Raw genomic sequence first — 13,105 nt, 5'->3', positions numbered from 1 at the left:
AACTGGACAGGTCCACCACTGGGAAGCAAAGAGGAGGGCTGTGGAAGAGCACATAATCGAGCTTGGTTGGAATACAGATTATGTATTCAGTGAGAAGACAGGAAAAGGAAGTGGAGGCCATACTCTAATAGACCTGGGATGCTCAGCTTTAGAATTCAGAAGGCAGTAAAGAGCCAGAAAGGAATATTAAACCCAAGAGTGACAGGATTAGAACTGCATTTTAGAAAGAGTATTCTAGCAGAGAGTATGGCTGACTCAAAATGGGGAGAGAGCAGATATCATAGAAACAGCATCTTTTATACTTGTTAGCTAATACCACAGTAAAGAAGGTAGCTAAGGAAAATTTTCTCTATATTCCAACTGCAAATAACCTCTTTTGGGGTACAGAAGCATATAGCTGATACATGAAAATCTATCGCTACTATAGTAGCTATATAGAATCTTGATACAGGATCTTTCTTCTTGGTTTTATACAAAGGCCAAAAGGGATGTGAGCTATTTTTATTAAACTATATGCTGGTTCCAGATCTTTTATCAATAAAATGAACTTTATGACTGATCTAGACACCAAAAGTCATCATTTGATGATATAAACTTGAAGAATCTATAATATGAGATTAAGGAAATGAAATTCCTTTCAATTCCATTTTCATGGGAGCCTAAGCTCAATTATACATTTGTGTCAATGTTGTCAATATTTGTGGTTATATCAAATACGGGAAAACTACCATCTCTACCACTACATAAACTCTATAAATCAAAAAGAACCTAGTTAATATGGACTAACTTTGGAGTGCCCGTTATGTACCAAATGTTTAAGTACTTTCCTAGCTGCATTTCCAGTCATCATATTATTTCACTGATTCATCAGATAAAACCCTTGTGGTAGGTAGAAATCTAAGGTATAAAGAGATTAAATACTCTGTCTGGGATCAGGCGGCCATCAATTTTAAAACTAGGATTCAAACCCATGTCTGTTTGATTGGATTCTTGTTACAACTCCTCCAAGCTTCAGGGATGTGTGTTATGTGTGTAGGTTGTGGCCAAAGTCCATCAATTACTCTAAAATAGCTATCAAAGGAAGGCCTCTTTTTCCAACCTAATGATTTACTTGTTTAACTACAGCCATTAGGAACTCCTAGAACATCAAAAAGATGCTGAAGAAACTACCAGAAAGCCTTGAGACTTGAATGATAAACCTTGAAATACTCCCATTGAAGGTGTAGCAAATATTATTTCCACTAAAGAAGATGGCTAAATAGTGGAGGAATGGGACGCTGGGAGGAACAACAAAGCCAGGCTGAGTATCCTGCGTGTATCTGAGACCCCAAAAGGATCTTCTATAGGAAACACTGGGAGGATTCTGGAGCGATCCTCCAGCCACTACAGCTGCTTCTCATTTGCAAACAGCCCCTCAGTCATCACGTATTCTGCAAAACACACACCAACCAGTCAGGAATATGACTGAAAGCAGTACCAGTTCATTCTACAGAGTGTCCTGTGACAGGCATGGAGCCTCTGCAAGTAAAACGTGGGTGAGTCTTGTTGGCAAGGTCCCTCCTGGCTGCAGAGCTAGACTCAGGGCCATCACAGCGATCATGCTCTTATCCATCAGCTGCAAGAAAATCTCTGGATTGATGGGAAGCGTCAGGGGTTACGGGTTGACAACCTGGGTTCATGTCCTGGCTGTGCCTGTTTCCTCTTTGCTAAGTCATCAGCTCTTGACTTCCCAGTGGGGCAAGGGTTACAAGATCAAACGAGATCATTTCTCTAAAAGTGCTTTGAAAAGTGCAGTGGTTCAACAAAACATATCAATTTATTTTGGGGGGATCATCTTCATCCCCATCAAAGCAGGCTGTGGTGACTAAAAAACGATTTTTATATTGTAAGATGCATCTCTCACTGAATAAATTATTCTACCACGAATACTCCTTTTTGTTATGGGATACAAATAGAAGGAACTTCTAGAAAACTGGTAAAAACTGAAGTTCTAGTTGACGTTCCTTCGAAATTCACTCTAACCCACTGAGTAGTTATTTTATCTTTTAAAAGGGATTTATTTTACTTTTTGTAAAATGTAGGAAATATGTAGCAACAAACAGCATGTAGTCACGTAAACATATACCTATTTTTGGACCCTACTGCAAACTGATGTAAGTCAATTTGGCTGCCTGGTTTTTAGGATCTTTTATTAAATCACGGTAGCCTCCAACAAGTTAAGATAGGCGGTAACTATCTGCTTTTCAGCCACGTTGTACACTACAATGAAAGCAAATTCTAGGCCAAATTCTGCCACATAGAGGAAAAATGGATGGGCAGGAAGTTGCAAAAATTCTCAAATAACTTACTCTTGTAACATCCCTGTTTGTTCTTTTAGGAACTCCAAAGTGCTGCATGAGAGACAATCCGCCATGTCTGGTCCTTGTCTTGCTGTGTACACAGCTGAACTACATTTCCCGACCTCCTTGCAGTTAGGTTGAGGCCCTGTGACCGCGTTCTGGCCCGACACATAAACATCTCCCACACAAGCCTTCTTTCTTTTTACCTTCCATGAGACCTTGGAGGCCCATTTTAAAGATGGGGGGAACTTCCCTGGTGGCTCAGTGGTTAAGAATCAGTCTGCCAATTCAGGGAACATGGGTTTGATCCCTGGTCTGGGAAGATCTAAGCCCATGCAACTAAGCCTGTGCACCACAACCACTGAGCCTGCATGCCCCAGAGCCTGCGTGCCGCAACTACTGAGTCCACATGCTGCAACTACTGAAGCCCGCGTGCCTAGAGACCGTGCTCCACGACAAGAGAAGCCACTGCAATGAGAAGCCCGTGCACCGCAATGAAGAGTAGCCCCCACTCACTGCAACTAGAGAAAGCCTGCGTGCAGCAATAAAGACCCAATGCAGCCAAAAATAAAAAATTATTTTAATTAAAATAAAAAATAAAGATGGTGGCATTACAAGATGAAGGTATTAAAGACAGAGTGACTCAGGATTTTCAAGTCACCCTTTGGAGAAGGGCAGCCCAGGAGAGCTGCCCAACAAGAAACGATCACTTTGGACTTGGAGTAAATGAAAAATAAATCTTATGTCAAGCCACTGAGATTTAGGGTTGTTTGTTACAGCTGCAAGCACCTTGCTGAGGCAGATGCATCAGGGTTCTAACGGCAGGATCAACAAATCATCCAGACCGATGAGGCAAAGGAATCTACTGTTAGGTGAGGAAGACACAGGATTGAATGGAGCTCTGGCCCGACGCCAAAGCAGCTTGACTCTTGGGCTTCCTGAATTGTTACTCTCTGTCCATGCAAAAATAGAGGGGCATGTACAATCTTTCTAGCCAATCACATATTTCACCAATGAAAACATTATTTCTAACGTAATTTGTTTGTGCTAATTAACAAACCCTCTAGGCTGGATTTTTGATAGCATCACTTGAAATATCTGCCCAGCCACCTTTGAGAGTAGACATTATAGTAAAGTTCTTCAAGTGGTAACGAACCAGCCCTGGAGTGTAGCCTCCTGGCAGCACAGAGCTGAATTCAAAATATTTAACCACTGGTATGACACAGCCACCAAGACATTAAAAAAAGATGTAAACTCTTATGCCAGAGCGGTACCTTCTATCCTGGATTACTTCAAATGTTAATTAAGCACCCTTAGGGTAGAGATTAAAGTAATTCACACCATGACTGTTTATACTGAAGTATTTAAAAAATAAATTACAAGCAAACAAGCGTCTAATTCACAGCCCTCATCCAGTTTATTTACGTCTCTGCTCACTCTAAGAATTACCAGCAAAGGATCATGGAACCTATTCCTAAGTGTAACATTAGATCAATAAAATTAGCCATCTGTCCAAGGAAGGCTTTAAACTCAGGTTGTATTTAAGTATTATGTTTCCAACTGCCCAGATGCTACAGAAAAGTGCCTGCTGATACAACTCCTTTTGCACAATGTAAACCATTAACTGGCTAATATCAACTTGTTGCATCAAGAGAAATAAATAGCATTAACACTGCATTAAATCTGATTCGGGATTTTGGGTGCCCTGTCAGCAAACACAAGTGTTAAGATTTAAATTGCTCAGGATTTGCAGAGTCAGACAGAGAAAGAATCTTCAAGTGTCTTTACGGGGATGGGGAAGAAGAGACTGGAAAAGAGATCAAAGCTTCAGAAAGTGTGTCCTTGGTGGGTCTGGTTGGTTAAAGTAATAATAATAGTGTGAGTATTATTAGTTAGTAACATCCCATCTTTGTGTAACACTTCGGTTCTTTCAAAGCACTAGTCTGCTTTATTTCCTTTGATTCTTAAAATAAGCTGGTGGGGTTATCTGGGGTAAGTGGGGTTTTTTTTTACAGCTCTGGAAGTGCACGAATCATTAATAAGAAAAGGAAGAGCCAATGGAGCCCAGTCTCTATCTTTCTATGTCACTGGTAGTGGCTCATAAATTACTCCAAACTGATGATTAATGAGCAGACCCTGACCCTTTCTTAGCTCTCTAGCTTCATGGAGATTTTCACAGACTCCCAGTCACATGTCAGCCTGGATGATTCTCTTTCAGGAACAAAACCTCCACATGACAATTACCAGAAAAAATTGTCCACCACCCTTGGGTATACTGTTTCTCAAAAGAATCTACTCCAGCAAGACCACAAACCTCACAGCCACATTTCCAAACCCCAAATCAAGGCATGTGGTTGACCAAAGAGTCTTTCTGATTTGTCAGTTTACCTAAAAATTTGTACAACTCAGTAAAATTAGAATTATGCTACCAATCATACATTAACATGTACAAGAAAGGATAAAAGTACATGAACTCGGGCTTCCCCGGTGGCGCAGTGGTTGAGAGTCCGCCTGGCAGATGCGGGGGACACAGGTTCGTGGCCCGGTCCGGGAAGGTCCCACATGCCGCGGAACGGCTGGGCCCGTGAGCCATGGCCGCTGAGTCTGCGCATCCGGAGCCTGTGCTCCGCAACGGGAGAGGCCACAACAGTGAGAGGCCCGCGTACCGCGGAAAAAAAAAAAAAAAAGTACATGAACTCATAAGTGTCTATGTTAATTATTCTGATGCCTGGAAATACACACATTCTTCTCCCACCCACACCCCCTTCCAGAGTAAACAATCCCAACTTCATAAACATTGCCTTCAAGCTTCAGGCTTCTAATCCTTTTTTAATGCCCTGGTATATGTATTACCTCATTTAATCCTTAAATGGTAGGTTCTTTCCTTATCCTATTTTTACAGACAAGGAAACCCAGGTTTACAGAGCTAATATAACTAGCCCTATGTCACCAAGGAACTAATAATAATAATAAAAAAGAAGTGTCAGAACTTGAACCCAAAGTTGTCGAATAGCAGAGTCTGTGCTTTCACCCAAGCCTTCCGGCTCGGCCAGGAGAAGCCTGCCTGAAAGAAGGAGCTGCGTGGGAGCGGGGATGGAATGGGCCTGGGGGAAATGAGGGGCAGGGGCTGGTCATATACAGCCTGCCTTCTTTGTTGATGCTACTGAAGGGTGTCCTGCCGTGTGCAGCCATCTCTCAATGACGGGGTTACTGGGAAAGAGGGTGAGTAGAAGGACGACCTGCCCAGAAGAGATGTCCGTCATGGGCCTTCAGAGGATCTCAAGTCCCGAATCCAACCTTCGGAAACCCGGCAGAGAATCTAAACACTGGGGTTGTTTTGGCTGTAATACAGATGCTTGCTGTCGAAGTGGAGGCTGTCGGGGTACCGGAGAGTACCTGGGGTGGAGGCAGGGAGGCTATGCTAGGAGCCCAAGTTCTCCTCCGTCACGTCCCTAAGTGTGGACTGTGAACCACATGCACCAAGTGACCTGAGGTTCTTGTTTAAAAAAGCAGATGTCTGGGATGCACTCCAAGAATTCTTATCCACATAGAAGTTCAGCGGTGACTCGCCTGGATCAGAAGTCTGAGATCCGCTCTGTGCCAGCTCTGGAAACTGCGCCCTCTGCTGGCAGCAATTTGATTTGATTTTCACCTGAGTCTCTCTCTGCCCCCAGGCCCAGACCCCCATCCCATGAGATCGGGACTCTTCAAGGAAGCAAATGTCTTCCAGCTCATTTCAGGAGGCTGAAGCACACTTTGGGGTCCTTCTTCAGAACGACGGTTCACAACCAATGCAATCAAAGATGGGTTTGGGGGGGTTTCTCCTACAAACTGCTATTTAGTCTCTGCAGCATCTCCTCACCCTTTCCCTTTTTTATCCCTGAAATAGCAGGTGCACTTCTAATACCTGCAACTTGCTGTGACCAAAACAAGTGGCAAGGGTCTTGACCAGCTCAAAAGATTCTCTGTTGCAATCGAGATATCACGTCACTCATGTAGTCCGCTGGGAGAAATACAGTCCTGCTTGCCTAGTGGGTCAGGTAGGAGAAGACAGGAGCTCCCGAGGATAACACTGCAGGAGTTGAGATCCCACCTCCACCTCAGACACCTGAGTCCCTGTTTTCCAGAAATCTAGCTCTGGTTCACTGGACCACTTTTGAGCTACAGTAACCCGTGAACAGATGGACAGCTACTCCCCAAAGAATTCTAAGGTTATTAAAGCCCTGGGCTCAGGGAAGCAACAAAAAGCAAAAACAAAAATAAAACCAAAAAGCGAAACACCACTCAATTCCTTTCTGGTCAAGTCACTCTCCCATGAGAAAGAATTCTGAGAAAAAAGTACTGCCTCATGTTACACACATTTACTCCTGACCATGACCTCTCTGTGTCCCTTTACCTCATAGAGGATCAAAGGAAAGAGAAACAGAAAGAGAGGCAGGGGCTTCTTTATAGGGATGAGGTATGATGTGGAAACAAATGGGAGGGTAGGAGGGCTGATGGAAGGAAGGATCAGAGGGAAATATTTCTGCTATGGTGCCAGAACTGCATTGGACACTAGTAGTTAGGTGCTGGGGAGAAATATATATAATCCCTCTTAGGGTGTTTGTCGCTCCAGTTTTCATCAAGAAACAAGACAATCTGGATGAGCCTTGTGGAGGAGTAGGGTTGGTTGGAAAGGAAGGGGTGACATCCGGAAGAGCTGAGCCCCCCCAGATTACATGCTTTGGGAAAGGGACTTGGGTGAGAGCTTTGAGTGAGGACATAACCAATCTCTTGTGAATTTCAGGTTATCCTGGGTGGGTGGGGGAAGTAGAAGAGGATGAGCCCTGACCTTTTCTTGACCATTTAGCCATTCAGCCTCACACTAGTAGCAGCAGAAACCACCTAGAGGCGCATGTCAGCGCACCAGCAACCGACAAGGCACATTGCCCTTGCGCTAACTCTGCTCTGCCCCTCCAGTCTTTTGTTTTTTTTTCTTTCTGAGTTTCCCTGGATCTTTGTTTTAATCCACTTTTTCAGATAGAGAAACACTGAGGGAAAAGTGGAAAGGAAAAGATTACAGACCTGCATCTCCCCCCGCAAAATGACTACGGATCTCCAGTCCTCCAGGGGAAAACCTTGAATTCTGAACCCTGACCTGACCTTGTCCCACTGACCCTGGGAACTCAGGCAGCCGGAAAGGCAGAGGAAAGGCAGGGCCCTCAGGCAGCCCTCCAGCCCCTCTCTCTGTGCCAGAGAGTTAAGCTCTAACACCGTTAAGTTAGCAATCTGCCTGTGGGAACACACGTGGCTTGACACATGCTGGTCCCAGCAGATGTGTCTGGATTTCCTTTTCCCTCCCCCCTGCCCTACATCAGAGGCACAACAGTCCTCCCTGCATGTCCTGGTGAGACTCTGGGTAAGGGAAGAACTGGAAACCACTCAAGGGGGTCTGGGTACTAGTCCAGCTGAGCTTCTGATATTAACTTGGGCAAGTCCCTTGGTCATGCTCAGCCCAGCTGTACAATAGGGTGTTTCACTTCCTGCCAGGTCTGTGATTCGAATTTGGGAGCCCCCCCCATTCATCCAGGGGGAAGACGCCCTCCCTGAGGGGTTGCACACCTCTCCTAACCGGGCAGCTAAGGACTCCTTTCTGCTCCTGGGTATCAGAGCCTGCATTCCCATCCAGGCTCTCACTAGTTGGGTGACCCTGGGTGAGATATTTAATTTCTCTAAGCCACAATTTCCTCTTCAGTTAAACAGGGGTAATAATAATACCCATCTCACAGACCTGTTGGGTTGATTAAATAAATCAGTATGTGTCAAGTTCTTAGGACAGTGTAGAAAGCAATTAATTAATGCTCATTATTATTTAATTTGACTTAACTTGCGAACTGTTCTTTCTTGTGAGTCTCAGCAAACGCAGAGCTTTCTTTATTAACACTCAGGGACAGAGGAGTAGCTATCTTGGTGGAGGGAAAAGTTGTCTATGTTGGACCCAAATGAGACTCATAATTGAAGCTGCTGCTTGGTTTTTTCTCACCAGAAGTAGATGGGGATGGGAAATTTTCAGGTGGATGTTGAATCCAAGACTTCTCCAACAAAGCCGAACTTGTCAAAGGGAGATTTAGGGAGGGTGAGGAGAAAGACAGGGTCATCCAAAAAAAACAGGACTCTTGCAGTACACCTTAGGGGTAGCCATGCCACCTTCAAAGTACTGCACACGAATCAATTTCTATTGAGGAAACAAGGTACAAAGAAACTCCTGTATGGATACTAGCAAGATCTGCTGGTGTCTGGGGAAGATTATAAATCAGCTGGCGGCCGTTCACATCAGAGCCAAGTGGGGCACATTCAGTCTTTAATCTGGACCAATTCTCCCGATCAAAAACTAATCTTTCCAAGGGTTGTAAATGAGCCCAGGAGGATATTTGCCCCCAAAGTTTATGAAGTAGCTGTCATTTTCTTCTGAGCAGCCTTCCAACCTGAGAGCCAGTGTCTGGATAAAATTATAAAGTAATGAAAAACTCTCCTAGGCTGAACCTAGTCCAAACACTCCTTTTACCTCAAATTTGATATATTTAATGTGCTAAAATATTTAAAATGTAGAGTTTCCACTATCAAAACCCTATCTATGCTTCAAATAAAACCAAAGAGACCAACATGGCATATTCATGGCATGAATAACAGAATGAAACCCTGGATGAACCAGGTAGGAAGTATCTGTAGGAGAGGAACTACAGAAAATAAGAAAGGAAATACGGTGAACCATACGAGCAGTTTTTACACAGCAGGCTTTTGTGAAATACTTTTTAAAAAAATTCTGCTTAAACGAATTGAAATCTATCCTTAAAAGAACACTACATACACTGCTCACGCTTAAGAAATACAGGTATAACAATGCATTGTTCAAAAATTGTGACGGGATGGTTTTATGTAAATAAACCCACAGAATGCAGATGATCACGTGTGGGTATCTTAAGGAGGAAAGTTAGAAAGAAGCCCTTCATTGAAATCCTTGAAGATGTGTGTCTGCGTGCACGTAGGAAAGAAACAATTTAATATAATATCACCTGGGACTGCTGCTATTTTCTCCTAAGTGAATGATCAGTGGGACTAAAATAGCTCACAATTTAAGTGTGCTTCAGATTATAATAACAATTATAAATTTCAAGGCAGGTAGCAAGGCGCAGGTGATAATAGATACAGCTTGAAGAGTGAAGGCATCTTCCAGAGCAGAAAGGCAACAAGTCATATTTCCAAGTGGAGAGATCCTGGAGCAGCGAAAATATTTAAGCAGCCATATGGGAACCTGCCAGGATGATTTTCTTTGCCCTCTGATAAATTTCCCCTGTTTGTCTCTTTCTAACGGCAACATTATTTGTGAAGACAAACTGTGCTTTCTGCAAAGTTTTGCAGACTGCATTCAAATAGTTATATTGTTTTCCGTCGTTCATACGATGTAATTACTACCATAAGACAACCCCGCTTGCAAAGTAAACTAAGAAAAAACAGATTTTTCAGAATTCTAAATATAGTCTCAGCAAAGAGGAATTAAAAATCATTATCCGAGAAACAATGTTTAGAACTTTCTTGCTTAGAATGTTCTACTTTGAATAATCTCACCACACAGGCCAAACCAAAGGAGGCAAAAACACAGTAAGACTTTCTACCTGTGTAACTAGAGAAAACGCAAGTTAGTGTGTTTCGAGTTCTCAGCAGTTCACTGTAATAGCCCACAACGCTGTACATCTTTGTTTAAATCGCAGAGCAAAGACAGGAGCTCAAATCACGGTAAAAATTAACCCGTTGGGTGCTCCTTTCTGAGAAAAGGACCCCAGAGTGGAAGAGGATCCTAACAGCAGAGGCCACATCCCTACATAGTGCGTGGGAAGGACTGGAGATGGGCATAGGGTACACCAGGCAAATCTTCAGACACTTAACAGGAAATCGCTGGGCTCTGAACAATGTGAATTCAATAAGCTGTTTAGAGACACAGGAGGAGCTGTTTGACTTTTCTTGCACAGTTGCAATCCTTGTAATTGAGACAGCGTGATCGCTGCCCCAACTCTCAGCTCTCTGTGGTCAAATACAGAGCCCTCCACCTCTACTGTGTCTGGAAAATAGATCATTCTTTTAACAAACAAATATCCCTGGAACCGCCTGTCCTGGGAGGGGGAGGGCGAGGCTGGCGTCTTTTCTCGGCTCTGGGCAGAGAAGAACCCAGTTAAGTGCCGCTGGTCAGGGGTGAGAGAGGCGGTGCGTTGCCCGCTTTGGGTCCTCGCTAGAGACGGGGACCTGGGCGCTCCGGACGTGATGCTCCCGGGAGCACCGAGCGCATTACCTGGTTTTCTGTGAGCTGCTCTGAGCGGCACAGCGCCGGGTCCGAGGCTGGAAGCCAGGAGCAAGAGCCGGAGCAAGACGCCTTGGGTTAAATCCATTTCACCGCGGGCGCCTGAGAAGTTTCACCAAGTCCTGGGCGCACAGGAAAAGGGCGTCTCCTGAGATACGTCGGGAGACGCGGCCCCCGCGGATCCCCTGACCGAGGTGAGGAGGCGAAGGGCTGAGGGAGCTGGACCAGGAACCACGGAGGAGTCCACGGAGGCAGGACAGCAGCCGGGAGGTCCGCGTGCGGGAGTGAAGCGGGCTTCGAGCAGCAGGGCTTTTCGGGCGGGGCGGGGGGGAGGGCGGGGATGGGGGCGGCGAGGGGAAGCCGACGGGGAGGGACTGGCTGGCCGCGGGAGAGAGGGAGGGAGGCTCGACCGACCCAGGGATGGAATTACAATCTAGTGGAAGTGAGAGGGGCAGGCCCTGAGACAATTTACTCTTCGCCCACCTCTAGGGCAGAGAGCCCGCGCATCACCCCTCTAGCGACCCCCAGCTCAGCCCTTCCCGGCTGGTGACCTAGATTGGGGCGCTAGGAGGGGCCGACTTCAACCGCTAGAGACGCAGGGCAGGATTTAGGTGACTGCGAGTCCAGGACCCTCTGCCTTGGTCCTGACCCTGATATCTTGCGGCGCCTCCCCCTCCCCTGGTATACTCTCCTCCGGCCGCGCCCCTCTAGGTCGCTTCCACCTTCCTCGGGTACTTTACCCAACACCTCCAAAGCTTGCTCTAGCCGGTCCACCGCACTAGGAGTAAGGGGGATAGCAGAGGGAGGAGGAGAGGGTCTGTGATTTGGGGGGGGGGGGTGGAGGGGGAGGGGGCGTAGGAGGAAGAGGGGGCGGGGCCGGCCAGGACACAGGCGCTAAGAAGATAAATGGGATTTAAGGCGCGCAGATGGAGAGCTGAAGCCTGCCACTCTGTTGGAAAGGCCGGGTGGAGATTAGGGCCCGGCACGGGGAAGTGTGGTGCCCTCCGGGCAGAGGAAGGCAACTTGAGACCGTCCAGGGGAGGAGATGAAGCTCTGGGTTAAGCCTGGCTTTGCGGGGGGGGGAAAGGAAGCGAGCTCGAGCCCCCTGGCAGACCGAGAAGACCCGGCTGGGAGGGGGCGCGCGCCGGCCGGGCTGGGGCTGGAGGCCGACGGGGAGTCCTGGCCACTGATCCTGGGACCAGGGTTCCCAGATCGGCTAGCTGGCCCGAAAAAGACCCCTTCCTCTCCGGATTTGCTGCCAGAGAACTCAGTAAAATGCGCCTGTTGCCGGGTTTCCAGGTGGCGCTGGTAGAGGAGACCCGGGGACTTAAGTCCCGTTGCACACCTGCGTGCTGATCTTCAAGCCAGCGAGACGAGAAGGCAGATACAATAAATAAACCAAGAGGGAATAAACCTTGAGGGAAACGCAACCCTTGCCAGTTCCTGGGGAAACATCAAAGGCCCTAGGAAGTACCCCGCAGAGGGAGCCGAGGTCGCTGGCCCGCGGGACTTCGTGCTGGCCCGGCCCCACCTGGCAGCGTGGCAGAGGCTCCTGGCGTCCTGGCCCTTCATTGTTAACCTGGGTTTGGGGACCCGGAGGGAACAATGTTGACCAATGTATCTCCCTCCCCCCCACCCCCCAAACATTTCTACTCCTCTTTTAGGAATGAAGTATCCCCCCTGGCTAGAGGGTTTGTACTGAGCCGGATCTAAGAATATGTTCCCTTCTGTGTTGGCATCCTCGGGTGTGCAGCTCTCCATAAAGAAATTCAAAGTCATGAGTCTTTGGAAGTCTGAGATGTCACACCAGAGCTTGTCCTTTTACACGGAGCTGGAGGAGAAAAGTCTTACAAACTGTGCTCTTCACTTCCAAGTTGATAACAAACCCATGTCCAGGAGACGGGCCACGTGACTGTCCCCAAGGCTACTAGTCTCAAAGGTAGCAGAATCCTAGACCCTTAAGATCAGAGCCCCTAGAGGTCATCTTGGCCCCGCCTCCATTCTACACAGGAATCTGCCTTCTACATCCTTGGCTTGAACTCCACCTGTGACAAAGGGCATCTACCTTACCGCCAGCCCAGAAGTTGGACAGCTCTTTTTACGAGAAAGGGATTTCTTATATCAGACCTCAGGTGGCACCCGGAACCAAGTTAACTATTACCATGAAGACACCTCCCATGTTGGTGTTGTGGTCTTTCCCACTTAAAAATGATTCTCCCTGCTGTAGAAATTGGAAGTAATACTAACCATTAATATTATGGCTAGAATTGACACACCTCCCATGTACCCGACCCTCTTTGAAGAGCTTTATAATCCCACTAACAACCATACCAGGTACTTACTGTTATCAGCATTATCCCCATTTGACAGATGAGGAAACTGAAGCATGTAAAATTAGGTAACCTGCCCCAAAGCATGCAGCTCCTGAGAGCCA

The 13,105-nt window shown here is 46.5% G+C and overlaps 1 protein-coding gene across 1 annotated transcript in view; it reads right to left on the bottom strand.

Annotated features, from left to right (window-relative positions):
- Positions 1 to 10,941, bottom strand: part of EGFLAM (EGF like, fibronectin type III and laminin G domains) — a 173,406-nt gene extending 162,465 nt beyond the window's left edge. Inside the window, exon 1 of the mRNA XM_079915676.1 lies at positions 10,663 to 10,941. Coding sequence (XP_079771802.1) covers positions 10,663 to 10,759 — 97 coding nt within the window. The 5' untranslated portion in view covers positions 10,760 to 10,941. The remainder of the gene's footprint in view (positions 1 to 10,662) is intronic.
- Positions 10,942 to 13,105: the final 2,164 nt, after the last annotated feature.

This window comes from Stenella coeruleoalba, assembly GCF_951394435.1.
Source record: "Stenella coeruleoalba genome assembly, chromosome: 3".
Classification (NCBI taxonomy): domain Eukaryota; kingdom Metazoa; phylum Chordata; class Mammalia; order Artiodactyla; family Delphinidae; genus Stenella; species Stenella coeruleoalba.
Note: the sequence above shows the minus strand (reverse complement) of the source record. Positions and strands in the feature narration are given on the sequence as shown.